The sequence below is a fragment of the Paramormyrops kingsleyae genome, chromosome 25, assembly GCF_048594095.1.
Source record: "Paramormyrops kingsleyae isolate MSU_618 chromosome 25, PKINGS_0.4, whole genome shotgun sequence".
Taxonomy (NCBI): domain Eukaryota; kingdom Metazoa; phylum Chordata; class Actinopteri; order Osteoglossiformes; family Mormyridae; genus Paramormyrops; species Paramormyrops kingsleyae.
In genome coordinates this window covers 27358621-27383931 of record NC_132821.1, presented here as the reverse complement: position 1 = coordinate 27383931, position 25311 = coordinate 27358621, and the positions used below count along the sequence as shown (strand labels likewise).

Genomic DNA, 25311 nt, shown 5'->3' with positions numbered 1-25311 from the left:
ATGTGCAGTTCCACCGTCTTGGGATTAGGGTTACATTTACATTTACATTTACAGCATTTGGCAGATGCCCTTAGCCAGAGCGACTTACATACAGTAAGTGCTTTAAGACTCTACAATGAATTTTTCCCGATACTAGCTCAATAAAACCAAGGCTATGAATACCATCAATCTAATACTCTGTTAGGTTAGGTTTTAGCGGTTAGGGTTAAGGTAAGGGTTTTAGGGTTTTTTTGGGGGTTAGGGTTAGGGTAAGAGTTATGGTTAGGGCTATCGATTAGCAGTACGGTAGGATGTTTTGATAAAGTAGAACGTTTTGTGAGAACACCGGCGTCAAGGGGGGGCATTCGAAGGTATTGCCCCCCCTAGCGAGTCGCCACGACCCCCTACACACGCTCCAGCACCCACCACCACAGGCTCCAAAATATTCATTTTCATATCTAATTATTCTTCAGATATTAAACGTGTATACATTCACGAAATTAATTAAGAACGGTTTCAAATATTTTTTGTTGCTTTGGTGCGGCATTTGACTTTCTCACGGAAAAATTGATAGAATAGAATTTTCAACCGCCAGCGGTCACATTAGGGTAGCGATTCATTCAACTGAGCAGCCTCTTTTCATAAGGGTGTGTAGTTCAAGAGAACGATTCATTCAACGGTAATGTAACAATAGATTTTGTTTGTTGAAAATATATTATTTGTATGTTGAAAATATATTATTAAATTATACATTTGTAAATGCATTATGCACGTCATTTTCACTTTCACCAGAAAGCGTGGCGGCGCTACCGTCCTAAACCGAATTTCACTCTTCGTTTACAAATTTAACTCGGATCAGAAGAAATTGAGAAAAGGCCTATGTCTCCCAGTTTGGCAGCATATGGTGAAATCCTCAACAATTGATATATAGTCTTATAAAGTCTAATACAGAGGGGAAATTGGTGAATAAGTTGATATATATATCGAAGTTGAGAACCTGATGGAGTTTGAGCTGTGTCACTCATGGGAAGCCTAATCAACGGTAAGCTGTTCCTGCGTTCAATCTGAACAAAACATTACGCTGCGTTTGCGTTTTATGCATCACAAGGGATGCATATGAAAGGTGCTTGTTTACTTTTCATTAGTCCTGCGATGTTAGGGTCTGTTAAGATGACTGTCCGCTTGTCTGGGTCTTTTTTTGTTGTTGACGGCAGCTAACGTTAACATCGCTGGGAATCCCTTGACTCACGGGAGTCACAAAAAATTGTCAACCTCTAGTGTCGCTCATATGAATATAGCTCACGATCGATAGTGCCCCCCCCCCCGTCAGTTAGGTGCCAGCCCGCTAGATCCGCCCTGATGCCGGCCCTGCTTAGGTTGCATCTCGACGTTCCCCATCACAGTTTCGATACATCGCGGGGTCGCATAACAAATTGAGGGGTGCATTAGACAATAATGAAGGGGTAGTTTCACTATAATCCAAATATTAACTTACTAATGTTTAATAACACAGTGTCTAATATAATGCAGACACTAAAAACGGGAACTGGTAGACAAGAAAACAGGTCAAGATGACCTAGTCCTAAATAGATTGAGGGGTTAATCATTTAAGAATGCAACTAATAATTCTTCCCGACAGTAAAAGAACAAGAACCGAGCCGGCCAGGAGGGCCTTGTTCCCGACAGTCAGAGAACAGGAACCGATCATGTAGCTGACACTTATTTTTACTCTTTTCTGGGGACAGGCACACATACTAACTAGAGCAAAAGTCAAAATCTGTGGTAGTCACGTAGGTGGAAAAGTACAGGAAAGGGGGGCCACACCCCAAAAGGCCTATAAAGACCTAGAGCCGACACCTATGGTTTGAGCATCTTCCTGTACATGCTGAATGTATGTCAGATCGTTGCTCCCTGATTAATCAGAATAAACTGGTGACCTGCAACCACTCCTCGACTGTGCAGTGAATCTCTTCTCATCAACGGACTCCGGCGGAGTGGTGACTCCAACAAAATATAACGAGATTTTTTTTTGGGAGGGATTGTTTTGCAAAGGCCGCAGTCGACACGCGCAGGTCGCCTGACTCAACTCAACGGGTGCAGCGATATAGTGTCTTCATGGCAACGGGGGTAATAAACACCGCCCGAGGCCGCAAGTTTGAAATCTGACTCAAAGTCCTTATAAGTTATAAGCAAATCTCGCCACTCGGCAGCCATCCGGGCAGTTATTTTATAAATACTTAAATACTGTCCCTATGAACAAGCTATCATAAAAACTTTTTTGAAGGATTTCTTTTTTTATAGTAAAAGAAGGCGTGATGCGGCCGTCCGGGGGACATCCTCTGTCTGTCCCTTGTTTGCTGGGCTTCTTTGTGCCCTTTCTACCAAGCCCATCCCCTGAGGACGCGGCTGAGAGTAACATTCGTGGGCGTTACGGGGTGTGGCAGCGACACGGAGCCGAGTCTGGTGACTTCGGCGCCTCAGTTTGCATCTCCTCTTGTTCCTGACAGTTTCGTAAGATTCTTGCATTTCTTTTTAAAATAAATTCGCTACGTCAGCGCGTGCCGTTTTAATCTGAGATTTTAAACAATGAGCGCATGAAATCTTTTCTAGAAATGAGAGAATTTATTACGTGGAAATGTTTGATGCTGCCTATAGGGTCAGAGGTTGGAAGTTTGATGGTTACTTGCGTAGATCGTGCGAATGATGGACTTTTTGGCTGATTTTGTGTTTTTCTCTTTATAAAAACAGGTTCTGCTGAAGTGACGTACTCTCACCATGGTAAGGTTCTTCAATTTCTTTTCTTTACTTTATCACTGCTTAGGCTATAATATATAGAGTGTAATTTATGAATATTTCCGCTTTTTACTGTGTAGGCACCCGATAGCTTCATTTTCGGAAATCCCTGCATAGTAACATACCGCAGCGAAATAAAACTTCTGCTTTTTAACTCCCTGACATTTCTTTTTTTAAAACGTATGGATTTTTTTTCCCTGAAAAATACTCTTATAAGTTTTATATATTCAGTAATTTTGTAGACTAAAGGGATTATACGTTTATTCTATGAGAGAAAATGGTAAACGAGTGTATTTTTAAAAAAATGAGAATTAAATATACGTATTGGCCTGTACTATATGAGTGAATATTGCAATGAACTCGGTTGCCATAAAGAAATGCCGGGCTTGGATAGGTTAGTAATTGTTTTCTTATGTTTAATGAGCAAACCAGGAGGATGAGCTGTGCTTTGGTTGTGACTCATACTGGTGGGTAGCAGCTGCAAAGGGTGGATCCTTACTTTCCCAATGGCTCTGGTTGTTTCCACAACTCCCTGTCTGTTGCAAGCAATTACTGGGCGAAATCAGGGCCACAGTTGTTCTGCTCTTTTGGATGTCTGTGTGGAGTTTACAGTCACTTAAGACTGGAAACCGGTATGAAATGTAGGTAGGCAGTTGCATAGATAATAGGTATCACAGCACTGACAGCTCACAACAGTTATCTACTCAGGTTCAGGGTAGGTTAATTAAATATCTTAATCAAAGGAGGATTGAGTTACGCATCATGGTGAGTATCATAACAATGGGCCAATTGCTCAGTGGTTAATTTAGCCACAGTTTTCAGTTTCAACTCAGTTTAAAGTAAAACAATTCACGTAGCTTCATAAACGCAATTGCTATGCCCTCTGTGCCTGCATAGAACTCACAGCTGCATTTTAAATCGCACTTGCACTGTGCATATATCTGGAAACTCAGCCTAGCTGCACATACACCTAGCTGCCCTAGCTGCCTTAGCTGCCTACCTTGACTGCCTTACGCCTATAATGTACCATCTGCCTCACCTGTGTGTCAGTTTGCACTAGGGTGTGTGCAGGCAAGTGTGTACGTGCAGGAAACAATAATGTATTGATGTAATGAACATGAATGGAAAGCATTGTTTGTAATCGATTTGTGGTTGCTCAGAACATCCGTGCACTCAGAACTGTGTTGCTAGGTGACTGAATGTGACATGTTCGCTACCTGATCGCGTGGTTTAAGTTTCTAAACATGCATTCCACATAATAAGGCTCTTTATTTCACCAGGAGGTCACGTTTCATGTTTGGGAACCATTGTGCAAAGATGTTTGCGACCACGTTTGTGGATTTATATTGTTTTGTAGCAGTAATAATGTTATGATTAAGAGTAATCCAACAACCAAAGAGTTTGACAAGTCTTCCAGTGCAGTGTTTGATGTCTAAATTTGTCTAAGATTGTAAATTGGGATGGTTTGAATAAATACAAGTACTTAGTCTTTATCTGTCAAAATAATGTATTTACTGCACAAACACAGTAAAATATAATTTGACCTCATTAACTTTATTCTGATATACTTGAAATATCTTCAGCTTCCTTTTGTCAAGCTGGTCATGAGTTTTCCCAAACATTTCTGACCACTCTGTTGTGTCTACGGCTATGTGCAATTCTCTGAAACTCCCCCCAGTGGTAATTTCTCGGTACTTCTACCTGAAAGATGGCCCGGGACAGTATGAAATCATTGTTAAATGAAGCGATCAGAAGTATCTCTTTCTGTTTGCTCACCAGGCCGCCAGAGGAACCGTAAAGCCATTTGCCAACTTCAACGCCAGCCATGATGCTGATGTTTTCTACAAGGCAATGAAAGGGTTGGGTAAGCAAAGCACTCCTGTTTCATACTATATACAACAAAATAACATAAATGGATGGCTGCTTTCTGTATGAAATGTACGTTTCTGTTTTGCAGATGCGGGTTTCTCAGCTTCTGAAATACTCAGAATTGGAATTGATTATTTATTCATTACCAAGTACTTTAACGTACATTGACTTTACTTTAGGGTGCCGTGCAAGACAAGCAAGCACAATAAAGATAATCAATGTATAAATTATAATTTTGGTCTGATTGTAAGATGACCCCTCACATTTTCAGCAACTCATTTTGGAAAAAAGTATTGGGAATACCAAATCTTCTCTATAAAGAAAAATAATTTTACTTGACAAGAACACATAAGAAGTTAACCATCTCACTGTTAAAAAGCAACCACAAGTAATTGCATTACAATAAGTGTATGAAACTGAAAAGGGTGGGAAAGGATTGATAGTCAATATTACAAACTGTTTACTCTGACACATTTTGGCTATTGGGAACAAGCCTAGCTATATAGGAGTTTAATATTAAATTTTAATAAGTGTATTAAACTACACACATCTAATTTAGTCTAATCAGAAAACTACATTATCAATAAATGCATTAATCTGAACACTGAAATAAACATTGAACCGTTTATTCTCAAGACTATCTCTTGCTTTCTGTATCTTTCAGTCCGATTACTGTAGACAGGAGGCGGATAATTTAAAAATATTTTTGAATCTCCTGATATATGTATACAATGACATCTAAATTCTAGTCCTTGAATGAAAGGTCACCTCAGCTTTTTAAATGTAATTTTTGGGGAAAAAATACCATCTTATATTCGGGCCAAAATAGTATATAAAAAAATAAAATACTGCACCCAGTGGAAATTGTGGATTAATGTTTACACTAATGTTTACATCTGTTTTTCCTGAATGCTACCTGTCTTTCATGATGTGAATAAATGTGTGTATGTGTATTTTAGGAATGCTTTTTATGCACAAGTAGGTTTACTGAATCAATGCGAAAGTATTGCTTGTTGTAAATGGATATTTTTCTTTTTTTTCTTGTTTTCCCTTGGTTTGACTTATGTGGGAAAAAATGTTCAGCTGTGTGTGTGTTTTTTTTAATCAGCATTTATCCTGTTTGAACTGAATATGTCTATGGGTGAACACTGCATACATGCATGAAATCTTGCTTTCAGGAACTGAGATACTCCTATCATATCGCTTTTAAAATTAATTTGTGAAATACCGACACTCCCTTTCTTGTTTTTCTGCTGTTTTCTGCTACCGATTGTTGATTTCCAGGTACCGATGAAGACGCGATCCTTACGCTCATAGCGGCACGAAACAACAGCCAGCGACAGCAGATTAAATTGGCCTACAAGAGCACATATGGAAAGGTGAGGGGTGGTGAAAGTTTGGCCTGGACGACTCTAGGAGATAATACAAAAGCCAACTAATGTCATTTTGAATTGACACATAATTAAAAATAACTGTCTTGCATCTGAAGTAGCTACAGTTCATGGTACTGAAGCCTTCACACCGTCCTGTAGTTTTATGCCTGCCCTGGCTACAGATACACAGCCCCTGTATTTTCAGGTTCCCTGTCGAGTTGGTAGCCTGGAGCAGCACCTTCATGACCTTTTAGCCGGATTCACTTCACACTTCATAACCAACAAGCTCTGCTTGTGCGTCATGGCTTGGTGTGTTTGTTACTCAACACAGGGATGACTGTTATTTTCATACGAGTCGTTAAAGTAACACAAAAAAACAGGATAAGCAGATGGTGGACGGATGGATATTTTGCTCGCTTCAGTATGTGTTTGTTTCTCTTTTTAGGACCTGGTTGATGATCTGAAATCTGAACTTGGGGGAAAGTTTGAAACACTCATTGTTGCTCTGATGACTCCTCCTGTGTCCTATGACATATATGAATTGAGGAATGCAATAAAGGTAAGGACGTATTTCTTTCATTTTTAAACGTTTTGCTGCCTAAACACACACATTTTACTGTCTGCTTCTGAAAAGATCAATGAAATATCTCCTTTCCCACTCACCTAGCACACACAAGCTATAATTACTCTGCACAGTAAGAATTTGATGGTATTATTGGTGTTTGACACTGATAGACAAGTAACCCAGTGTCAGTGTCTGGCAGTGATTGACAGGCGATTATCATCTTGTTCATGAAATTAGTATGACTTGGACTGCACACAAAGCAAAATAACAGATTAACAATGTGGCTTTTATTTCAGCCTTGTAGCCTACGTTTCTGACGTAACTATTATAGTGTAGCATTTCACAAGCATTGCCCTTTGAAGCAGTAATGTGTTCGCCATTCTTATAAGTTGGGAAGTTCGACATTGTCACATGACCAGCTACTGTCTTCCAGTCAGCGGCCAGAATTTCAGCAGTTCAAGTGAAACTCCATGAAGTTATTGTGAGCTTCCCAACTAATGTGGATGGTCAAAAAAGACAGGCCTTTACCACTATTATTTTCCATTGGAAATTTCCAACAGTCTTCATATCCAGCTATTCCTTGTCTGTTCCTCCTTTTACTTATGGGAGGGAGCAGTCTTGACAGGCTATAGCCAAACCTAGAGATAAAAAAATAAAGAACCATCCGCGATTTGATTACGTTTAGATGAACTAGGCTTTTAACTGTACTCAGTTTTTTTTGAGACTAGCAACATTCTTTCCAGTCTGTTTTATATTTACTTATCTGTAAATAAAATATAGTGCTGTGACTATTGACCTAAAGTGAATATTGACCTATACCATTGATGATAATGGTGTGTGTGTGTGTGTGAGAGTGGGTGTACCTATCCTTATGGGGACACAATGTCCCCATAATGTGATAAATATCCGTTTTTTTCCCTTATGGGGACCGGTTTCCTGGTTAAATTACAATTTAGCATTTTTTAGGCATTACCCAGGCCTACTGCATCGACCATATCGATAGTGATTAATTGCTCTGCTTTTCACTACTCATGCCTGTCAGGGTGCCGGGACAGATGAGAAGGTGCTGATTGAGATCTTGGCTTCTCGGATGGCTTCCCAGATCAAAGAAATAGCTACTGCCTACAAGTCAGGTGAGGGTTTGTGAGGCTAAAGGCTTGGAGAAATACCTTCTATATTTTGCCCCAATTCATTTTTTTGTCGGTCTTTCTATCCAGAAATGTAGCTGCTTATTCACGTAAATTCTGTAAGATAGTCTCCAATAATTACGTCATTGGTTATTGGTTTCTGTAAATTGTGCATGATCGTGTCGCCCTTTCCCAGAGTATGGCTCAAGCCTGGAAGACGACATCACTGGGGACTCATCGGGACACTTCATGAGGCTGATGGTCATTCTTCTGCAGGTGATGACCCCCTCCACTCAGTATTCTTTTTAACTCGCGCACCCATTGCTTTTAAACATCCAACCAGCAATAAATAAATATCCTGTTTGCTGTAATAATTTTACATGGGCATTAGAACTCTTTTTGTATTGGATATTGGTATCAAACATAATCAGAATAGCATGTGAAGTGTCTGTTTCTCTCCTTCTTTGACATAGGCTAATAGGCAACAGGGAGTTGATCAGGGAGCCATTAAAACTGACGCTGAGGTAAAACCTGTCATTTTGCTACCTGGCTACATACCTGCTGTCAACATGTTTATCAGTAGAGTCTGTTCCACAGATAAATTGCAGTTCACAGACTTGCGTGATCGTCCAGACCCAGATGATTTGCCCTTCGTCTCATCTGGTTGTAAATTGCACAGCAACATCGCTGTAGTCAGCATGTAGACGTAGTCAATTCTGTGTTCTTCAGTCTATTGAGATGTTAATGCCCTTTGGAAAGGGTTTGGTAAACAGAAATGTTTCTAAGGTGATCACACACCTTCAAGATCCCTACAGATCCCTCCTTGTGGCTCCCTGCAGGGACTGTTTGCTGCTGGGGAGCAGAAGTTTGGCACCGAAGAGGAGACTTTCATCACCATACTTGGCAACCGAAGCGCAGCTCACCTCAACAAAGGTGTGAGAAAACTCATTCTCCTTGTGCTATTAATTTATTATGGATTATCAACCATTCAAACAAAATGGTACGTGCTTGGGGACGTCAGCAGAATCAAAATCAGATCCAGAAGAACTTTATTGATCCTGGAGAGAAATTGCTCAGCAATGTACTCATGGTTGTGAAAACAATGTATTCTGTATTCCCAGTGTTTGACGAATACAGGAAGCTGAGTGGCTTTGAGATAGAGGAGAGCGTCCAGAGGGAGACATCGGGAAGCCTGGAGGAGCTGCTTCTGGCTGTGGGTAAGTGCTGGTCTGCTCCCTCTCACTCATATGCTGTGTCTCCCTCAGACGCTCTCAGAGTATCCAACCGCAGGAAAGGTAGCTACCGTCTAATATGTGGATCAATTTATAATTAGGCTAAGGTACCATTTGCTCTGTAATTATAATACGGGCAGTGTTTTTACTGATGCTTCTGCATTCGAAGTGCTGAGATAAGAAATTGTGTGATGTTTGCCCACTTATTTTTTGCTTTGTCATATTCATGTGTTACGTTACAGAAATACGCAGTTTTATTCTTTTGTGATTTTCATTCTTTTGTGATTTAAATGAGATTAAAGCATTAAATATTTCTCTTTCATAGTAAAATGTGCCAGGAGTGTCCCAGCTTACTTTGCTGAAAGCCTTTACTATGGGCTTAAGGTATGGCCATTAAATATTTTACATGCATGCTGATACATTTCTTTGCTAGAAGAACATAAGAACATAAGAACATAAGAACATAAGAACATAAGAAATTTACAAACGAGAGGAGGCCATTCGGCCCATCAAGCTCGTTTGGGGAGAACTTAGCTAATAGCTCAGAGTTGTTAAAATCTTATCTAGCTCTGATTTAAAGGAACCCATGGTTTTAGCTTCCACTACAATAGCAGGAAGACTATTCCATACTCTGACTACACGCTGTGTAAAGAAGTGCTTCCTCAAATTTGTTTTAAAATGTTCTCCCGCTAATTTCCACTTATGGCCACGAGTTCTAGTATTTAGACTAATATTGAAATAGTAATTTGGCTGAACAGCATCCAGACCCGTTAGAATCTTATAGACCTGAATCATATCCCCCCTTAGTCTCCTTTGCTCAAGGCTGAACAGATTCAGTTCCGCTAACCTCTCCTCGTAAGACATTCCTCTAAGACCAGGAATCATTCTCGTAGCTCTTCGTTGCACCTTTTCTAAGGCAGCAATGTCCTTCTTGAGGTATGGTGACCAAACCTGCACACAGTATTCTAGGTGGGGTCTTACCAAGGAATTATATAATTGTAAAATCACCTCCCTTGACTTAAACTCCACACATCTAGAGATATAACCCAACATTCTGTTCGCCTTTTTTATTGCTTCCCCACATTGGCGAGAGTGGGACATGGAAGCATCAACATACATACCGAGATCTTTCTCGTAATCAGCTACCTTTATTTCAGTGGAACCCATAAAATATCTGTACTGTATATTTCTGCTCCCTGCATGGATTACCTTACATTTATCTGTGTTAAATTTCATCTGCCAAGTATCAGCCCATTCGCTAATTAAATCCAGATCCCGTTGAAGCCTCTCTGCTGCTAGATTAGTATCTGCTACCCCGCCCACCTTAGTGTCGTCTGCAAATTTAACCAGTTTACTGTATGTATTCGTGTCAATATCATTAATGTAAATTAGGAACAATAGTGGTCCTAAAATTGAACCCTGCGGTACCCCACTATAAACGGAGGCCCACTGTGACATAGTGCCTCTAATAACTACTCGCTGCTTCCTATCAGTTAGCCAGTTTTTGATCCAAGCTGCCACAGTTCCTAAAATTCCTGCAGCTTTAAGCTTTAACAAGAGCCGTTTGTGGGGGACAACATCAAAGGCTTTCTGGAAATCTAAGTAAATCACATCATAGGCCTTTTTGTGATCAATTTCACTTGTAGCTTCCTCAAAGAACTCAAGCAGATTCGTTAAGCAGGATCTACCTCTCCTAAATCCATGTTGGCTATCCTTTATAATGTTATTTGCATCTAGGTAATCTACCAGATAAGAAGTTGGCAAAGACCTACATTGTCTTACACTTTAAAAAAAAAAAATATATATATAATCATATTTTTATTTAGCACATCGCTAAAGTTAAAAAACAATTGTTAATATACGATCAGATGTAAATGATTTGATTAAACTTTTATTCAGGCAACAAAAATCTATGCCAAGTCATTCATACAACGTTTCATAAAGCCTCAGGTCCCGTTTTCAGTTTCATATGAGAACATCCATCTATTTTCTGCTTGTGCTGGTCTTGGACACCTAGTTGGGGTTCCCAACCTTCTCATGAGCACAGATTGGTTTCCATAGGGCAAATATTCGCAGAACGTTTAAAAACGTGGTTGTGGTGGTGGGGGGGGGGGGAGGCTGGGGGGTTGGTGGACACCAGTGGATTTATTAGCAATTTGTAAACAAGCAATTTGTAAAAAGTTTGCAAACACAACGCACAAATATGAGGGGCCATTAAACATAAAAAATATATAGTTTACTTGTGGAAATTAACCAACCCCTCCAGATACCCCCCCCCCCCCCCATGTTCCATGGCTCAGTGGAATACTCCCCATGGATTGGGAGTTGGGAACCCCGAGCCTACAGCATTTCTCAGGCAGCAAATTACTCAAGGTTGGGGAACTCCTTTGCTGGCATGTTAGTTCATTGCAGGGCACAAACACATACAATCATACGTACACATACACATAAGTGACTTGCAGGCACCCGTTCAATTCAAACTCTTTGGACTGCAAGCCAAAATCTGAGAACCTGGAGGAAACTCTCATGAAACAAGGAGGACATGCAAACTCCTCACACAGTGTGGAGGCACGAGTGAAACTCTCAACCCTGGAGGTGTGGAGCAGTAGCTATGCTCACTGAGCTACCGTGTGAATAGTACTTTTTTTTTTTTTGTCTGTCTCAGAACTAATCCCAGGCTTTGTGTTTCTCAGGGCGCTGGGACGGACGATCACACCCTCATTCGCATCTTGGTGTCCCGGAGCGAGGTGGACATGCTGGACATCAGAGCCCAGTTCAGGAAGATGTTTGCCACCTCACTGTACTCCATGATTAAGGTCTTGACCACACATATTCACGCCACTTGTGCTCTCTTTCTATTTAGTGTAACACTTTACTTGACAGGGCACACATCATATAGCATTATGCTATCACTTATGCATTAATTAACCACAAACTAAGTCTTAGTTACATACTGATCTCATGTTAACTCCTCATTAATGAATCTTGATGTGTCTCTCAGGCAGTTACTATATTTGTTACTACATCAGTTAATTCTGTAAACCTTTGTGAACTACTGAAGGAACTACTAATGAACTACTGAAGGAATAAGTAATGAATAACAAATGAAATATCAATCTAATGTTTGTTCATCAATGAATCATGATGTATCATCTCAAGTAGCAACTATATTTGTTTATAATTTGTTCATGATTTGTACTTCAGTAGTAACTCTGTTATTACTAAGTGTGTCAAGGAAAGATTTACCCCATTTAGTAACACACCAGCTTAATTTAAACTTGACCTTGAGCCATAATCATCACCGTATTACTATTTCTGAATATAAATATTTCCCTATGAGTATGATGTAGTGTGACTGACGTTATGATTTTCCTTTAGTTGATTTTGGAATTTTACTGACTAATGCCTGTGATTTGTTGCAGAATGACACCTCTGGTGACTACAGGAAGACCCTGCTACTCCTTTGTGGGGGAGATGATGCATGACTGTCACAAAGGGCCACTAACCAGCATTATACAGAATGTAACAGTCACCAGATGAATGGTACTCAGCTGATACTTAGCATGGCTGCTTTTTTTGTAACTTATTAAAAACGGACAGTTAGACATGTGTTAACAGAAGTTTCACATGGTCACCCTGAAAACAAGTGGAAGTATTTATAATTTCACTAACAATATATACACTTTTATAGTCACCAGGTATAAATATTAATTAAAGTAAATAGTCAGGATATTGAATTATGTTGCCCCTTCCATGTACACTGATAAAAGGGGTATTCTGTTCTAAAATGTTATAACAAATTGGACAAACTAAAATATAGTGCAATGACAAAATTAAACCGTACCCTTGTAACTGATCTAAATGTTTTGTTTGTGTGAATATAAAGAACTAAGAGTAAATTTTACTATGTAAACCAAAGGCAAATATTTTAATAGAAGAAAAAATAATGCTTTTGGCTATTCAGTAAAGAATAAATTTTCATGAAAACACAAGGCTGGCTTCTGTGCTCTGTCCCAAGGGTTGAAAAGTTTCCATTTCTAAAACAAAAGTCTTGTGGTGTGAAATTTAAGACAGATGGGAGAAAACCTTGTCGTTTTATAGTATATGGAGCTAGTTATGCAAATTGCAGTAATAGAGGATCATCAGCATTTCCAAGCAGCGGCCTTTAAGTTGACATAATTCCAGAGCCAGCTGAGGGATGGAGTGGGAAACAATCTGGGTTTTCAAAAGTGCAAAGTATGAGGGAGGGATGGATGGATGGAGGGATGGGCTCCAAAGAAACAGGCAGAAAACGGCAACGGTGGAACCTACAGATGTGCCAGAATGGCTCAGTTGGGAGAGCGTTAGACTGAAGATCTAAAGGTTATGGGTTCGGTCCCCATATGGGCCATGCTGTGTTTTTTCTCCCGGTGACCTCGACCTATCAAATACCCCTACATATCTTCCATGGCCAACATCTGCCCTCTTTCATTTAGGAGGCAGTCCTACATTCCACATGCGGTGGAACAAACAGATGTGCCGGAATAGCTCAGTTGGGAGAGCGTTAGACTGAAGATCTAAAGGTCCCTAGTTCGATCCCGGGTTCTGGCAGCGCGAAGGGAGTCTTGGAGCTAGTTGCCGGTAGCGGCTCCACCTTCATTGATGCGACATACATCCCGGTTCCATGGTGTATTGTCCTACATGTCATCCATATCCAATATCTGCCCTCTTTCATTTAGGAAGCAGTCCTACATTCCACATGCGGTGGAACAAACAAATGTGCCGGAATAGCTCAGTTGGGAGAGCGTTAGACTGAAGATCTAAAGGTCCCTGGTTCGATCCCGGGTTCTGGCAGCGCGATGTGAGTCTTGGAGCTAGTTGCCGGTAGCAGCTCCACCTTCATTGATGCGACATCTATCCCGGTTCCATGGTGTAATGGTTAGCACTCTGGGCTCTGAATCCAGCGATCTGAGTTCAAATCTCAGTGGGACCTGTCTCAGGCTCACTTTTGAACCCCAAGGCACACTCCTGCTTAAAAATGTTTCTTTTGCACTTTTGCTTGTGGTGTAGCTAACCCTTTCCAGCCCTTGGCCGGTTAGCTCAGCTGGTTAGAGCGTGGTGCTAATAACGCCAAGGTCACGGGTTCGATCCTCATACGGGCCATGCTGTGTTTTTTCTCCCGGTGACCTCGACCTATCAAATACCCCTACATATCTTCCATGTCCAATATCTGCCCTCTTTCATTTAGAAAGCAATCCTACATTCCACATGCGGTGGAACAAACAGATATGCCGGAATAGCTCAGTTGGGAGAGCGTTAGACTGAAGATCTAAAGATCCCTGGTTCGATCCCGGGTTCTGGCAGCGCGATGTGAGTCTTGGAGCTAGTTGCCGGTAGCGTCTCCACCTTCATTGATGCGACGTACATCCCGGTTCCATGGTGTAATGGTTAGCACTCTGGGCTCTGAATCCAGCGATCTGAGTTCAAATCTCCGTGGGACCTGTCTCAGGCTCACTTTTGAGCCCCAAGGCACACTCCTGCTTAAAAATGTTTCTTTTGCACTTTTGCTTGTGGTGTAGTTAGCCATTTCCAGCCCCTGGCCGGTTAGCTCAGCTGGTTAGAGCGTGGTGCTAATAACACCAAGGTCATGGGTTCGATCCCCATATGGGCCATGCTGTGTTTTTTCTCCCAGTGACCTCGACCTATCAAATACCCCTACATGTCTTCCATGTCCAATATCTGCCCTCTTTCATTTAGGAGGCAGTCCTACATTCCACATGCGGTGGAACAAACAGATGTGCCGGAATAGCTCAGTTGGGAGAGCGTTAGACTGAAGATCTAAAGGTCCCTGGTTCGATCCCGGGTTCTGGCAGCGCGATGTGAGTCTTGGAGCTAGTTGCCGGTAGCGTCTCCACCTTCATTGATGCGACGTACATCCCGGTTCCATGGTGTAATGGTTAGGGCTCTGAATCCAGCGATCTGAGTTCAAATCTCAGTGGGACCTGTCTCAGGCTCACTTTTGAGCCCCAAGGCACACTCCTGCTTAAAAATGTTTCTTTTGCACTTTTGCTTGTGGTGTAGTTAGCCATTTCCAGCCCTTGGCCGGTTAGCTCAGCTGGTTAGAGCGTGGTGCTAATAACGCCAAGGTCATGGGTTCGATCCCCATACAGGCCATGCTGTGTTTTTTCTCCCAGTGACCTCGACCTATCAAATACCCCTACATGTCTTCCATGTCCAATATCTGCCCTCTTTCATTTAGGAGGCAGTCCTACATTCCACATGCGGTGGAACAAACAGATGTGCCGGAATAGCTCAGTTGGGAGAGCGTTAGACTGAAGATCTAAAGGTCCCTGGTTCGATCCCGGGTTCTGGCAGCGCGATGTGAGTCTTGGAGCTAGTTGCCGGTAGCGTCTCCACCTTCATTGATGCGACGTACATCCCGGTTCCATGGTGTAATGGTTAGGGCTCTGAATCCAGCGATCTGAGTTCAAATCTCAGTGGGACCTGTCTCAGGCTCACTTTTGAGCCCCAAGGCACACTCCTGCTTAAAAATGTTTCTTTTGCACTTTTGCTTGTGGTGTAGTTAGCCATTTCCAGCCCTTGGCCGGTTAGCTCAGCTGGTTAGAGCGTGGTGCTAATAACGCCAAGGTCATGGGTTCGATCCCCATACGGGCCATGCTGTGTTTTTTCTCCCAGTGACCTCGACCTATCAAATACCCCTACATGTCTTCCATGTCCAATATCTGCCCTCTTTCATTTAGGAGGCAGTCCTACATTCCACATGCGGTGGAACAAACAGATGTGCCGGAATAGCTCAGTTGGGAGAGCGTTAGACTGAAGATCTAAAGGTCCCTGGTTCGATCCCGGGTTCTGGCAGCGCGATGTGAGTCTTGGAGCTAGTTGCCGGTAGCGTCTCCACCTTCATTGATGCGACGTACATCCCGGTTCCATGGTGTAATGGTTAGGGCTCTGAATCCAGCGATCTGAGTTCAAATCTCAGTGGGACCTGTCTCAGGCTCACTTTTGAGCCCCAAGGCACACTCCTGCTTAAAAATGTTTCTTTTGCACTTTTGCTTGTGGTCTAGCTAATCCTTTCCAGCCCTTGGCCGGTTAGCTCAGCTGGTTAGAGCGTGGTGCTAATAACACCAAGGTCATGGGTTCGATCCCCATACGGGCCATGCTGTGTTTTTTCTCCCAGTGACCTCGACCTATCAAATACCCCTACATATCTTTCATGTCCAATATCTGCCCTCTTTCATTTAGGAGGCAGTCCTACATTCCACATGTGGTGGAACATACAGATGTGCCGGAATAGCTCAGTTGGGAGAGCGTTAGACTGAAGATCTAAAGGTCCCTGGTTCGATCCCGGGTTCTGGCAGCGCGACGTGAGTCTTGGAGCTAGTTGCCGTTAGCGTCTCCACCTTCATTGATGCGACGTACATCCTGGCTCCATGGTGTAATGGTTAGCACTCTGGGCTCTGAATCCAGCGATCTGAGTTCAAATCTCAGTGGGACCTGTCTCAGGCTCACTTTTGAGCCCCAAGGCACACTCCTGCTTAAAAATGTTTCTTTTGCACTTTTGCTTGTGGTGTAGTTAGCCATTTCCAGCCCTTGGCCGGTTAGCTCAGCTGGTTAGAGCGTGGTGCTAATAACGCCAAGGTCATGGGTTCGATCCCCATACGGGCCATGCTGTGTTTTTTCTCCCAGTGACCTCGACCTATCAAATACCCCTACATGTCTTCCATGTCCAATATCTGCCCTCTTTCATTTAGGAGGCAGTCCTACATTCCACATGCGGTGGAACAAACAGATGTGTCGGAATAGCTCAGTTGGGAGAGCGTTAGACTGAAAATCTAAAGGTCCCTGGTTCGATCCCGGGTTCTGGCAGCGCGATGTGAGTCTTGGAGCTAGTTGCCGGTAGCGTCTCCACCTTCATTGATGCGACGTACATCCCGGTTCCATGGTGTAATGGTTAGCACTCTGGGCTCTGAATCCAGCGATCTGAGTTCAAATCTCAGTGGGACCTGTCTCAGGCTCACTTTTGAGCCCCAAGGCACACTCCTGCTTAAAAATGTTTCTTTTGCACTTTTGCTTGTGGTGTAGTTAGCCATTTCCAGCCCCTGGCCGGTTAGCTCAGCTAGTTAGAGCGTGGTGCTAATAACGCCAAGGTCATGGGTTCGATCCCCATACGGGCCATGCTGTGTTTTTTCTCCCAGTGACCTCGACCTATCAAATACCCCTACATGTCTTCCATGTCCAATATCTGCCCTCTTTCATTTAGGAGGCAGTCCTACATTCCACATGCGGTGGAACAAACAGATGTGCCGGAATAGCTCAGTTGGGAGAGCGTTAGACTGAAGATCTAAAGGTCCCTGGTTCGATCCCGGGTTCTGGCAGCGCGATGTGGGTCTTGGAGCTAGTTGCCGGTAGCGTCTCCACCTTCATTGATGCGACGTACATCCCGGTTCCATGGTGTAATGGTTAGGGCTCTGAATCCAGCAATCTGAGTTCAAATCTCAGTGGGACCTGTCTCAGGCTCACTATTGAGCCCCAAGGCACACTCCTGCTTAAAAATGTTTCTTTTGCACTTTTGCTTGTGGTGTAGTTAGCCATTTCCAGCCCTTGGCCGGTTAGCTCAGCTGGTTAGAGCGTGGTGCTAATAACGCCAAGGTCATGGGTTCGATCCCCATACGGGCCATGCTGTGTTTTTTCTCCCAGTGACCTCGACCTATCAAATACCCCTACATGTCTTCCATGTCCAATATCTGCCCTCTTTCATTTAGGAGGCAGTCCTATATTCCACATGCGGTGGAACAAACAGATGTGTCGGAATAGCTCAGTTGGGAGAGCGTTAGACTGAAAATCTAAAGGTCCCTGGTTCGATCGCGGGTTCTGGCAGCGCGATGTGAGTCTTGGAGCTAGTTGCCGGTAGCGTCTCCACCTTCATTGATGCGACGTACATCCCGGTTCCATGGTGTAATGGTTAGCACTCTGGGCTCTGAATCCAGCGATCTGAGTTCAAATCTCAGTGGGACCTGTCTCAGGCTCAATTTTGAGCCCCAAGGCACACTCCTGCTTAAAAATGTTTCTTTTGCACTTTTGCTTGTGGTGTAGTTAGCCATTTCCAGCCCCTGGCCGGTTAGCTCAGCTAGTTAGAGCGTGGTGCTAATAACGCCAAGGTCATGGGTTCGATCCCCATACGGGCCATGATGTGTTTTTTCTCCCAGTGACCTCGACCTATCAAATACCCCTACATGTCTTCCATGTCCAATAGCTGCCCTCTTTCATTTAGGAGGCAGTCCTACATTCCACATGCGGTGGAACAAACAGATGTGCCGGAATAGCTCAGTTGGGAGAGCGTTAGACTGAAGATCTAAAGGTCCCTGGTTCGATCCCGGGTTCTGGCAGCGCGATGTGAGTCTTGGAGCTAGTTGCCGGTAGCGTCTCCACCTTCATTGATGCGACGTACATCCCGGTTCCATGGTGTAATGGTTAGCACTCTGGGCTCTGAATCCAGCGATCTGAGTTCAAATCTCAGTGGGACCTGTCTCAGGCTCACTATTGAGCCCCAAGGCACACTCCTGCTTAAAAATGTTTCTTTTGCACTTTTGCTTGTGGTGTAGTTAGCCATTTCCAGCCCTTGGCCGGTTAGCTCAGCTGGTTAGAGCGTGGTGCTAATAACGCCAAGGTCATGGGTTCGATCCCCAAACGGGCCATGCTGTGTTTTTTCTCCCAGTGACCTCGACCTATCAAATACCCCTACATGTCTTCCATGTCCAATATCTGCCCTCTTTCATTTAGGAGGCAGTCCTACATTCCACATGCGGTGGAACAAACAGATGTGTCGGAATAGCTCAGTTGGGAGAGCGTTAGACTGAAAATCTAAAGGTCCCTGGTTCGATCCCGGGTTCTGGCAGCGCGATGTGAGTCTTGGAGCTAGTTGCCGGTAGCGTCTCCACCTTCATTGATGCGACGTACATCCCGGTTCCATGGTGTAATGGTTAGCACTCTGGGCTCTGAATCCAGCGATCTGAGTTCAAATCTCAGTGGGACCTGTCTCAGGCTCACTTTTGAGCCCCAAGGCACACTCCTGCTTAAAAATGTTTCTTTTGCACTTTTGCTTGTGGTGTAGTTAGCCATTTCCAGCCCCTGGCCGGTTAGCTCAGCTGGTTAGAGCGTGGTGCTAATAACACCAAGGTCATGGGTTCGATCCCCATACGGGCCATGCTGTGTTTTTTCTCCCAGTGACCTCGACCTATCAAATACCCCTACATGTCTTCCATGTCCAATATCTGCCCTCTTTCATTTAGGAGGCAGTCCTACATTCCACATGCGGTGGAACAAACAGATGTGCCGGAATAGCTCAGTTGGGAGAGCGTTAGACTGAAGATCTAAAGGTCCCTGGTTCGATCCCGGGTTCTGGCAGCGCGATGTGAGTCTTGGAGCTAGTTGCCGGTAGCGTCTCCACCTTCATTGATGCGACGTACATCCCGGTTCCATGGTGTAATGGTTAGGGCTCTGAATCCAGCGATCTGAGTTCAAATCTCAGTGGGACCTGTCTCAGGCTCACTTTTGAGCCCCAAGGCACACTCCTGCTTAAAAATGTTTCTTTTGCACTTTTGCTTGTGGTCTAGCTAATCCTTTCCAGCCCTTGGCCGGTTAGCTCAGCTGGTTAGAGCGTGGTGCTAATAACGCCAAGGTCATGGGTTCGATCCCCATACGGGCCATGCTGTGCTTTTTCTCCCAGTGACCTCGACCTATCAAATACCCCTACATATCTTTCATGTCCAATATCTGCCCTCTTTCATTTAGGAGGCAGTCCTACATTCCACATGCGGTGGAACAAACAGATGTGCCGGAATAGCTCAGTTGGGAGAGCGTTAGACTGAAGATCTAAAGGTCCCTGGTTCGATCCCGGGTTCTGGCAGCGCGATGTGAGTCTTGGAGCTAGTTGCCGGTAGCGTCTTCACCTTCATTGATGCGACGTACATCCCGGTTCCATGGTGTAATGGTTAACACTCTGGGCTCTGAATCCAGCGATCTGAGTTCAAATCTCAGTGGGACCTGTCTCAGGCTCACTTTTGAGCCCCAAGGCACACTCTTGCTTAAAAATGTTTCTTTTGCACTTTTGCTTGTGGTGTAGTTAGCCATATCCAGCCCTTGGCCGGTTAGCTCAGCTGGTTAGAGCGTGGTGCTAATAACGCCAAGGTCATGGGTTCGATCCCCATACGGGCCATGATGTGTTTTTTCTCCCAGTGACCTCGACCTATCAAATACCCCTACATGTCTTCCATGTCCAATATCTGCCCTCTTTCATTTAGGAGGCAGTCCTACATTCCACATGCGGTGGAACAAACAGATGTGCCGGAATAGCTCAGTTGGGAGAGCGTTAGACTGAAGATCTAAAGGTCCCTGGTTCGATCCCGGGTTCTGGCAGCGCGATGTGAGTCTTGGAGCTAGTTGCCGGTAGCGTCTCCACCTTCATTGATGCGACGTACATCCCGGTTCCATGGTGTAATGGTTAGCACTCTGGGCTCTGAATCCAGCGATCTGAGTTCAAATCTCAGTGGGACCTGTCTCAGGCTCACTTTTGAGCCCCAAGGCACACTCTTGCTTAAAAATGTTTCTTTTGCACTTTTGCTTGTGGTGTAATTAGCCATTTCCAGCCCTTGGCCGGTTAGCTCAGCTAGTTAGAGCGTGGTGCTAATAACGCCAAGGTCATGGGTTCGATCCCCATACGGGCCATGCTGTGTTTTTTCTCCCAGTGACCTCGACCTATCAAATACCCCTACATGTCTTCCATGTCCAATATCTGCCCTCTTTCATTTAGGAGGCAGTCCTACATTCCACATGCGGTGGAACAAGCAGATGTGCCGGAATAGCTCAGTTGGGAGAGCGTTAGACTGAAGATCTAAAGGTCCCTGGTTCGATCCCGGGTTCTGGCAGCGCGACGTGAGTCTTGGAGCTAGTTGCCGGTAGCGTCTCCACCTTCATAGATGTGACGTCCATGGTGTAATGGTTAACACTCTGGGCTTTGAATCCAGCGATCTGAGTTCAAATCTCAGTGGGACCTCTCTCAGGCTCACTTTTGAGCCCCAAGGCACACTCTTGCTTAAAAATGTTTCTTTTGCACTTTTGCTTGTGGTGTAGTTAGCCATTTCCAGCCCTTTTCCGGTTAGCTCAGCTGGTTAGAGCGTGGTGCTAATAACGCCAAGGTCATGGGTTCGATCCCCATACGGGCCATGATGTGTTTTTTCTCCCAGTGACCTCGACCTATCAAATACCCCTACATGTCTTCCATGTCCAATATCTGCCCTCTTTCATTTAGGAGGCAGTCCTACATTCCACATGCGGTGGAACAAACAGATGTGCCGGAATAGCTCAGTTGGGAGAGCGTTAGACTGAAGATCTAAAGGTCCCTGGTTCGATCCCGGGTTCTGGCAGCGCGATGTGAGTCTTGGAGCTAGTTGCCGGTAGCGTCTCCACCTTCATTGATGCGACGTACATCCCGGTTCCATGGTGTAATGGTTAGCACTCTGGGCTCTGAATCCAGCGATCTGAGTTCAAATCTCAGTGGGACCTGTCTCAGGCTCACTTTTGAGCCCCAAGGCACACTCTTGCTTAAAAATGTTTCTTTTGCACTTTTGCTTGTGGTGTAATTAGCCATTTCCAGCCCTTGGCCGGTTAGCTCAGCTAGTTAGAGCGTGGTGCTAATAACGCCAAGGTCATGGGTTCGATCCCCATACGGGCCATGCTGTGTTTTTTCTCCCAGTGACCTCGACCTATCAAATACCCCTACATGTCTTCCATGTCCAATATCTGCCCTCTTTCATTTAGGAGGCAGTCCTACATTCCACATGCGGTGGAACAAACAGATGTGCCGGAATAGCTCAGTTGGGAGAGCGTTAGACTGAAGATCTAAAGGTCCCTGGTTCGATCCCGGGTTCTGGCAGCGCGATGTGGGTCTTGGAGCTAGTTGCCGGTAGCGTCTCCACCTTCATTGATGCGACGTACATCCCGGTTCCATGGTGTAATGGTTAGCACTCTGGGCTCTGAATCCAGCGATCTGAGTTCAAATCTCCGTGGGACCTGTCTCAGGCTCACTTTTGAGCCCCAAGGCACACTCCTGCTTAAAAATGTTTCTTTTGCACTTTTGCTTGTGGTGTAGTTAGCCATTTCCAGCCCCTGGTCGGTTAGCTCAGCTGGTTAGAGCGTGGTGCTAATAACACCAAGGTCATGGGTTCGATCCCCATACGGGCCATGCTGTGTTTTTTCTCCCAGTGACCTCGACCTATCAAATACCCCTACATGTCTTCCATGTCCAATATCTGCCCTCTTTCATTTAGGAGGCAGTCCTACATTCCACATGCGGTGGAACAAGCAGATGTGCCGGAATAGCTCAGTTGGGAGAGCGTTAGACTGAAGATCTAAAGGTCCCTGGTTCGATCCCGGGTTCTGGCAGCGCGATGTGAGTCTTGGAGCTAGTTGCCGGTAGCGTCTCCACCTTCATTGATGCGACGTACATCCCGGTTCCATGGTGTAATGGTTAGGGCTCTGAATCCAGCGATCTGAGTTCAAATCTCAGTGGGACCTGTCTCAGGCTCACTTTTGAGCCCCAAGGCACACTCCTGCTTAAAAATGTTTCTTTTGCACTTTTGCTTGTGGTGTAGTTAGCCATTTCCAGCCCCTGGCCGGTTAGCTCAGCTAGTTAGAGCGTGGTGCTAATAACGCCAAGGTCATGGGTTCGATCCCCATACGGGCCGTGCTGTGTTTTTTCTCCCAGTGACCTCGACCTATCAAATACCCCTACATGTCTTCCATGTCCAATATCTGCCCTCTTTCATTTAGGAGGCAGTCCTACATTCCACATGCGGTGGAACAAACAGATGTGTCGGAATAGCTCAGTTGGGAGAGCGTTAGACTGAAAATCTAAAGGTCCCTGGTTCAATCCCGGGTTCTGGCAGCGCGATGTGAGTCTTGGAGCTAGTTGCCGGTAGCGTCTCCACCTTCATTGATGCGACGTACATCCCGGTTCCATGGTGTAATGGTTAGCGCTCTGAATCCAGCGATCTGAGTTCAAATCTCAGTGGGACCTGTCTCAGGCTCACTTTTGAGCCCCAAGGCACACTCCTGCTTAAAAATGTTTCTTTTGCACTTTTGCTTGTGGTGTAGTTAGCCATTTCCAGCCCCTGGCCGGTTAGCTCAGCTAGTTAGAGCGTGGTGCTAATAACGCCAAGGTCATGGGTTCGATCCCCATACGGGCCATGCTGTGTTTTTTCTCCCAGTGACCTCGACCTATCAAATACCCCTACATGTCTTCCATGTCCAATATCTGCCCTCTTTCATTTAGGAGGCAGTCCTACATTCCACATGCGGTGGAACAAACAGATGTGCCGGAATAGCTCAGTTGGGAGAGCGTTAGACTGAAGATCTAAAGGTCCCTGGTTCGATCCCGGGTTCTGGCAGCGCGATGTGGGTCTTGGAGCTAGTTGCCGGTAGCGTCTCCACCTTCATTGATGCGACGTACATTCCGGTTCCATGGTGTAATGGTTAGGGCTCTGAATCCAGCGATCTGAGTTCAAATCTCAGTGGGACCTGTCTCAGGCTCACTTTTGAGCCCCAAGGCACACTCCTGCTTAAAAATGTTTCTTTTGCACTTTTGCTTGTGGTGTAGTTAGCCATATCCAGCCCTTGGCCGGTTAGCTCAGCTGGTTAGAGCGTGGTGCTAATAACGCCAAGGTCATGGGTTCGATCCCCATACGGGCCATGCTGTGTTTTTTCTCCCAGTGACCTCGACCTATCAAATACCCCTACATGTCTTCCATGTCCAATATCTGCCCTCTTTCATTTAGGAGGCAGTCCTACATTCCACATGCGGTGGAACAAACAGATGTGCCGGAATAGCTCAGTTGGGAGAGCGTTAGACTGAAGATCTAAAGGTCCCTGGTTCGATCCCGGGTTCTGGCAGCGCGATGTGAGTCTTGGAGCTAGTTGCCGGTAGCGACTCCACCTTCATTGATGCGACGTACATCCCGGTTCCATGGTGTAATGGTTAGCACTCTGGGCTCTGAATCCAGCGATCTGAGTTCAAATCTCAGTGGGACCTGTCTCAGGCTCACTTTTGAGCCCCAAGGCACACTCTTGCTTAAAAATGTTTCTTTTGCACTTTTGCTTGTGGTGTAGTTAGCCATTTCCAGCCCTTTTCCGGTTAGCTCAGCTGGTTAGAGCGTGGTGCTAATAACGCCAAGGTCATGGGTTCGATCCCCATACGGGCCATGATGTGTTTTTTCTCCCAGTGACCTCGACCTATCAAATACCCCTACATGTCTTCCATGTCCAATATCTGCCCTCTTTCATTTAGGAGGCAGTCCTACATTCCACATGCGGTGGAACAAACAGATGTGCCGGAATAGCTCAGTTGGGAGAGCGTTAGACTGAAGATCTAAAGGTCCCTGGTTCGATCCCGGGTTCTGGCAGCGCGATGTGAGTCTTGGAGCTAGTTGCCGGTAGCGTCTCCACCTTCATTGATGCGACGTACATCCCGGTTCCATGGTGTAATGGTTAGCACTCTGGGCTCTGAATCCAGCGATCTGAGTTCAAATCTCAGTGGGACCTGTCTCAGGCTCACTTTTGAGCCCCAAGGCACACTCTTGCTTAAAAATGTTTCTTTTGCACTTTTGCTTGTGGTGTAATTAGCCATTTCCAGCCCTTGGCCGGTTAGCTCAGCTGGTTAGAGCGTGGTGCTAATAACGCCAAGGTCATGGGTTCGATCCCCATACGGGCCATGCTGTGTTTTTTCTCCCAGTGACCTCGACCTATCAAATACCCCTACATGTCTTCCATGTCCAATATCTGCCCTCTTTCATTTAGGAGGCAGTCCTACATTCCACATGCGGTGGAACAAACAGATGTGCCGGAATAGCTCAGTTGGGAGAGCGTTAGACTGAAGATCTAAAGGTCCCTGGTTCGATCCCGGGTTCTGGCAGCGCGATGTGAGTCTTGGAGCTAGTTGCCGGTAGCGTCTCCACCTTCATTGATGCGACGTACATCCCGGTTCCATGGTGTAATGGTTAGCACTCTGGGCTCTGAATCCAGCGATCTGAGTTCAAATCTCAGTGGGACCTGTCTCAGGCTCACTTTTGAGCCCCAAGGCACACTCTTGCTTAAAAATGTTTCTTTTGCACTTTTGCTTGTGGTGTAATTAGCCATTTCCAGCCCTTGGCCGGTTAGCTCAGCTAGTTAGAGCGTGGTGCTAATAACGCCAAGGTCATGGGTTCGATCCCCATACGGGCCATGCTGTGTTTTTTCTCCCAGTGACCTCGACCTATCAAATACCCCTACATGTCTTCCATGTCCAATATCTGCCCTCTTTCATTTAGGAGGCAGTCCTACAT

General features: G+C 44.9%; 1 protein-coding gene and 54 non-coding genes across 57 annotated transcripts; all 55 read left to right on the top strand.

Moving 5' to 3' along the window:
- Positions 1-74: 74 nt before the first annotated feature.
- Positions 75-12930, top strand: LOC111853126 (annexin A5-like). Of its 3 annotated transcripts, none has more exons than XM_072707112.1 (13): positions 75-93; positions 2728-2757; positions 4552-4636; positions 5926-6020; positions 6460-6573; positions 7622-7712; positions 7903-7982; positions 8180-8230; positions 8546-8639; positions 8828-8923; positions 9264-9322; positions 11632-11754; positions 12361-12930. In XM_072707112.1, the coding sequence occupies exons 2-13, from the start codon at positions 2755-2757 to the stop codon at positions 12421-12423; spliced, it is 954 nt and encodes a 317-aa protein (XP_072563213.1). In that variant the 5' UTR covers positions 75-93; positions 2728-2754; the 3' UTR covers positions 12424-12930. The 3 variants fall into 3 exon arrangements, with proteins under 3 accessions (XP_072563213.1, XP_023685521.2, XP_023685519.2); XM_023829753.2 differs by lacking the exon at positions 75-93 and adding an exon at positions 830-1021; XM_023829751.2 differs by lacking the exon at positions 75-93 and adding an exon at positions 2364-2490.
- Positions 12931-13455: 525 nt separating this feature from the next.
- On the top strand, positions 13456-13528 carry trnaf-gaa (transfer RNA phenylalanine (anticodon GAA)). The gene has a single exon. It is a non-coding gene; the product is annotated as a tRNA-Phe (tRNA).
- Positions 13529-13698: 170 nt separating this feature from the next.
- trnaf-gaa (transfer RNA phenylalanine (anticodon GAA)) lies at positions 13699-13771 on the top strand. Its single transcript has one exon. It is a non-coding gene; the product is annotated as a tRNA-Phe (tRNA).
- Positions 13772-13838: 67 nt separating this feature from the next.
- On the top strand, positions 13839-13910 carry trnaq-cug (transfer RNA glutamine (anticodon CUG)). The gene has a single exon. It is a non-coding gene; the product is annotated as a tRNA-Gln (tRNA).
- A 96-nt stretch (positions 13911-14006) lies between these two features.
- trnai-aau (transfer RNA isoleucine (anticodon AAU)) lies at positions 14007-14080 on the top strand. The gene has a single exon. It is a non-coding gene; the product is annotated as a tRNA-Ile (tRNA).
- Positions 14081-14207: 127 nt separating this feature from the next.
- On the top strand, positions 14208-14280 carry trnaf-gaa (transfer RNA phenylalanine (anticodon GAA)). Its single transcript has one exon. It is a non-coding gene; the product is annotated as a tRNA-Phe (tRNA).
- Positions 14281-14515: 235 nt separating this feature from the next.
- Positions 14516-14589, top strand: trnai-aau (transfer RNA isoleucine (anticodon AAU)). Its single transcript has one exon. It is a non-coding gene; the product is annotated as a tRNA-Ile (tRNA).
- Positions 14590-14716: 127 nt separating this feature from the next.
- On the top strand, positions 14717-14789 carry trnaf-gaa (transfer RNA phenylalanine (anticodon GAA)). Its single transcript has one exon. It is a non-coding gene; the product is annotated as a tRNA-Phe (tRNA).
- A 228-nt stretch (positions 14790-15017) lies between these two features.
- Positions 15018-15091, top strand: trnai-aau (transfer RNA isoleucine (anticodon AAU)). The gene has a single exon. It is a non-coding gene; the product is annotated as a tRNA-Ile (tRNA).
- Positions 15092-15218: 127 nt separating this feature from the next.
- trnaf-gaa (transfer RNA phenylalanine (anticodon GAA)) lies at positions 15219-15291 on the top strand. Its single transcript has one exon. It is a non-coding gene; the product is annotated as a tRNA-Phe (tRNA).
- Positions 15292-15519: 228 nt separating this feature from the next.
- Positions 15520-15593, top strand: trnai-aau (transfer RNA isoleucine (anticodon AAU)). The gene has a single exon. It is a non-coding gene; the product is annotated as a tRNA-Ile (tRNA).
- A 127-nt stretch (positions 15594-15720) lies between these two features.
- trnaf-gaa (transfer RNA phenylalanine (anticodon GAA)) lies at positions 15721-15793 on the top strand. The gene has a single exon. It is a non-coding gene; the product is annotated as a tRNA-Phe (tRNA).
- A 228-nt stretch (positions 15794-16021) lies between these two features.
- On the top strand, positions 16022-16095 carry trnai-aau (transfer RNA isoleucine (anticodon AAU)). Its single transcript has one exon. It is a non-coding gene; the product is annotated as a tRNA-Ile (tRNA).
- Positions 16096-16222: 127 nt separating this feature from the next.
- On the top strand, positions 16223-16295 carry trnaf-gaa (transfer RNA phenylalanine (anticodon GAA)). The gene has a single exon. It is a non-coding gene; the product is annotated as a tRNA-Phe (tRNA).
- A 235-nt stretch (positions 16296-16530) lies between these two features.
- Positions 16531-16604, top strand: trnai-aau (transfer RNA isoleucine (anticodon AAU)). The gene has a single exon. It is a non-coding gene; the product is annotated as a tRNA-Ile (tRNA).
- A 127-nt stretch (positions 16605-16731) lies between these two features.
- On the top strand, positions 16732-16804 carry trnaf-gaa (transfer RNA phenylalanine (anticodon GAA)). The gene has a single exon. It is a non-coding gene; the product is annotated as a tRNA-Phe (tRNA).
- A 67-nt stretch (positions 16805-16871) lies between these two features.
- On the top strand, positions 16872-16943 carry trnaq-cug (transfer RNA glutamine (anticodon CUG)). The gene has a single exon. It is a non-coding gene; the product is annotated as a tRNA-Gln (tRNA).
- Positions 16944-17039: 96 nt separating this feature from the next.
- trnai-aau (transfer RNA isoleucine (anticodon AAU)) lies at positions 17040-17113 on the top strand. Its single transcript has one exon. It is a non-coding gene; the product is annotated as a tRNA-Ile (tRNA).
- Positions 17114-17240: 127 nt separating this feature from the next.
- Positions 17241-17313, top strand: trnaf-gaa (transfer RNA phenylalanine (anticodon GAA)). The gene has a single exon. It is a non-coding gene; the product is annotated as a tRNA-Phe (tRNA).
- Positions 17314-17541: 228 nt separating this feature from the next.
- On the top strand, positions 17542-17615 carry trnai-aau (transfer RNA isoleucine (anticodon AAU)). The gene has a single exon. It is a non-coding gene; the product is annotated as a tRNA-Ile (tRNA).
- Positions 17616-17882: 267 nt separating this feature from the next.
- On the top strand, positions 17883-17954 carry trnaq-cug (transfer RNA glutamine (anticodon CUG)). The gene has a single exon. It is a non-coding gene; the product is annotated as a tRNA-Gln (tRNA).
- A 96-nt stretch (positions 17955-18050) lies between these two features.
- On the top strand, positions 18051-18124 carry trnai-aau (transfer RNA isoleucine (anticodon AAU)). Its single transcript has one exon. It is a non-coding gene; the product is annotated as a tRNA-Ile (tRNA).
- A 127-nt stretch (positions 18125-18251) lies between these two features.
- On the top strand, positions 18252-18324 carry trnaf-gaa (transfer RNA phenylalanine (anticodon GAA)). Its single transcript has one exon. It is a non-coding gene; the product is annotated as a tRNA-Phe (tRNA).
- A 67-nt stretch (positions 18325-18391) lies between these two features.
- trnaq-cug (transfer RNA glutamine (anticodon CUG)) lies at positions 18392-18463 on the top strand. The gene has a single exon. It is a non-coding gene; the product is annotated as a tRNA-Gln (tRNA).
- A 96-nt stretch (positions 18464-18559) lies between these two features.
- Positions 18560-18633, top strand: trnai-aau (transfer RNA isoleucine (anticodon AAU)). The gene has a single exon. It is a non-coding gene; the product is annotated as a tRNA-Ile (tRNA).
- Positions 18634-18760: 127 nt separating this feature from the next.
- Positions 18761-18833, top strand: trnaf-gaa (transfer RNA phenylalanine (anticodon GAA)). Its single transcript has one exon. It is a non-coding gene; the product is annotated as a tRNA-Phe (tRNA).
- A 67-nt stretch (positions 18834-18900) lies between these two features.
- On the top strand, positions 18901-18972 carry trnaq-cug (transfer RNA glutamine (anticodon CUG)). Its single transcript has one exon. It is a non-coding gene; the product is annotated as a tRNA-Gln (tRNA).
- A 96-nt stretch (positions 18973-19068) lies between these two features.
- On the top strand, positions 19069-19142 carry trnai-aau (transfer RNA isoleucine (anticodon AAU)). Its single transcript has one exon. It is a non-coding gene; the product is annotated as a tRNA-Ile (tRNA).
- Positions 19143-19269: 127 nt separating this feature from the next.
- Positions 19270-19342, top strand: trnaf-gaa (transfer RNA phenylalanine (anticodon GAA)). Its single transcript has one exon. It is a non-coding gene; the product is annotated as a tRNA-Phe (tRNA).
- Positions 19343-19570: 228 nt separating this feature from the next.
- Positions 19571-19644, top strand: trnai-aau (transfer RNA isoleucine (anticodon AAU)). Its single transcript has one exon. It is a non-coding gene; the product is annotated as a tRNA-Ile (tRNA).
- Positions 19645-19771: 127 nt separating this feature from the next.
- trnaf-gaa (transfer RNA phenylalanine (anticodon GAA)) lies at positions 19772-19844 on the top strand. Its single transcript has one exon. It is a non-coding gene; the product is annotated as a tRNA-Phe (tRNA).
- Positions 19845-20079: 235 nt separating this feature from the next.
- On the top strand, positions 20080-20153 carry trnai-aau (transfer RNA isoleucine (anticodon AAU)). Its single transcript has one exon. It is a non-coding gene; the product is annotated as a tRNA-Ile (tRNA).
- A 127-nt stretch (positions 20154-20280) lies between these two features.
- trnaf-gaa (transfer RNA phenylalanine (anticodon GAA)) lies at positions 20281-20353 on the top strand. Its single transcript has one exon. It is a non-coding gene; the product is annotated as a tRNA-Phe (tRNA).
- Positions 20354-20420: 67 nt separating this feature from the next.
- Positions 20421-20492, top strand: trnaq-cug (transfer RNA glutamine (anticodon CUG)). Its single transcript has one exon. It is a non-coding gene; the product is annotated as a tRNA-Gln (tRNA).
- Positions 20493-20588: 96 nt separating this feature from the next.
- trnai-aau (transfer RNA isoleucine (anticodon AAU)) lies at positions 20589-20662 on the top strand. Its single transcript has one exon. It is a non-coding gene; the product is annotated as a tRNA-Ile (tRNA).
- Positions 20663-20789: 127 nt separating this feature from the next.
- trnaf-gaa (transfer RNA phenylalanine (anticodon GAA)) lies at positions 20790-20862 on the top strand. Its single transcript has one exon. It is a non-coding gene; the product is annotated as a tRNA-Phe (tRNA).
- Positions 20863-21287: 425 nt separating this feature from the next.
- Positions 21288-21360, top strand: trnaf-gaa (transfer RNA phenylalanine (anticodon GAA)). Its single transcript has one exon. It is a non-coding gene; the product is annotated as a tRNA-Phe (tRNA).
- Positions 21361-21427: 67 nt separating this feature from the next.
- trnaq-cug (transfer RNA glutamine (anticodon CUG)) lies at positions 21428-21499 on the top strand. Its single transcript has one exon. It is a non-coding gene; the product is annotated as a tRNA-Gln (tRNA).
- Positions 21500-21595: 96 nt separating this feature from the next.
- trnai-aau (transfer RNA isoleucine (anticodon AAU)) lies at positions 21596-21669 on the top strand. The gene has a single exon. It is a non-coding gene; the product is annotated as a tRNA-Ile (tRNA).
- A 127-nt stretch (positions 21670-21796) lies between these two features.
- trnaf-gaa (transfer RNA phenylalanine (anticodon GAA)) lies at positions 21797-21869 on the top strand. Its single transcript has one exon. It is a non-coding gene; the product is annotated as a tRNA-Phe (tRNA).
- A 235-nt stretch (positions 21870-22104) lies between these two features.
- trnai-aau (transfer RNA isoleucine (anticodon AAU)) lies at positions 22105-22178 on the top strand. The gene has a single exon. It is a non-coding gene; the product is annotated as a tRNA-Ile (tRNA).
- Positions 22179-22305: 127 nt separating this feature from the next.
- On the top strand, positions 22306-22378 carry trnaf-gaa (transfer RNA phenylalanine (anticodon GAA)). Its single transcript has one exon. It is a non-coding gene; the product is annotated as a tRNA-Phe (tRNA).
- Positions 22379-22606: 228 nt separating this feature from the next.
- Positions 22607-22680, top strand: trnai-aau (transfer RNA isoleucine (anticodon AAU)). Its single transcript has one exon. It is a non-coding gene; the product is annotated as a tRNA-Ile (tRNA).
- A 127-nt stretch (positions 22681-22807) lies between these two features.
- Positions 22808-22880, top strand: trnaf-gaa (transfer RNA phenylalanine (anticodon GAA)). The gene has a single exon. It is a non-coding gene; the product is annotated as a tRNA-Phe (tRNA).
- A 228-nt stretch (positions 22881-23108) lies between these two features.
- On the top strand, positions 23109-23182 carry trnai-aau (transfer RNA isoleucine (anticodon AAU)). Its single transcript has one exon. It is a non-coding gene; the product is annotated as a tRNA-Ile (tRNA).
- Positions 23183-23309: 127 nt separating this feature from the next.
- On the top strand, positions 23310-23382 carry trnaf-gaa (transfer RNA phenylalanine (anticodon GAA)). Its single transcript has one exon. It is a non-coding gene; the product is annotated as a tRNA-Phe (tRNA).
- A 228-nt stretch (positions 23383-23610) lies between these two features.
- On the top strand, positions 23611-23684 carry trnai-aau (transfer RNA isoleucine (anticodon AAU)). Its single transcript has one exon. It is a non-coding gene; the product is annotated as a tRNA-Ile (tRNA).
- A 127-nt stretch (positions 23685-23811) lies between these two features.
- trnaf-gaa (transfer RNA phenylalanine (anticodon GAA)) lies at positions 23812-23884 on the top strand. Its single transcript has one exon. It is a non-coding gene; the product is annotated as a tRNA-Phe (tRNA).
- Positions 23885-23951: 67 nt separating this feature from the next.
- Positions 23952-24023, top strand: trnaq-cug (transfer RNA glutamine (anticodon CUG)). Its single transcript has one exon. It is a non-coding gene; the product is annotated as a tRNA-Gln (tRNA).
- A 297-nt stretch (positions 24024-24320) lies between these two features.
- Positions 24321-24393, top strand: trnaf-gaa (transfer RNA phenylalanine (anticodon GAA)). The gene has a single exon. It is a non-coding gene; the product is annotated as a tRNA-Phe (tRNA).
- Positions 24394-24460: 67 nt separating this feature from the next.
- trnaq-cug (transfer RNA glutamine (anticodon CUG)) lies at positions 24461-24532 on the top strand. Its single transcript has one exon. It is a non-coding gene; the product is annotated as a tRNA-Gln (tRNA).
- A 96-nt stretch (positions 24533-24628) lies between these two features.
- Positions 24629-24702, top strand: trnai-aau (transfer RNA isoleucine (anticodon AAU)). The gene has a single exon. It is a non-coding gene; the product is annotated as a tRNA-Ile (tRNA).
- A 127-nt stretch (positions 24703-24829) lies between these two features.
- Positions 24830-24902, top strand: trnaf-gaa (transfer RNA phenylalanine (anticodon GAA)). The gene has a single exon. It is a non-coding gene; the product is annotated as a tRNA-Phe (tRNA).
- Positions 24903-24969: 67 nt separating this feature from the next.
- On the top strand, positions 24970-25041 carry trnaq-cug (transfer RNA glutamine (anticodon CUG)). The gene has a single exon. It is a non-coding gene; the product is annotated as a tRNA-Gln (tRNA).
- A 96-nt stretch (positions 25042-25137) lies between these two features.
- On the top strand, positions 25138-25211 carry trnai-aau (transfer RNA isoleucine (anticodon AAU)). The gene has a single exon. It is a non-coding gene; the product is annotated as a tRNA-Ile (tRNA).
- The last annotated feature ends 100 nt before the right edge of the window (positions 25212-25311 follow it).

Coding starts and splice junctions, on each gene's coding strand:
- LOC111853126 (XM_072707112.1), top strand. Junction 8,640..8,827: donor CGCAGCTCACCTCAACAAAG/GTGTGAGAAAAC, acceptor CTGTATTCCCAG/TGTTTGACGAATACAGGAAG. Junction 8,924..9,263: donor GGAGCTGCTTCTGGCTGTGG/GTAAGTGCTGGT, acceptor TCTCTTTCATAG/TAAAATGTGCCAGGAGTGTC.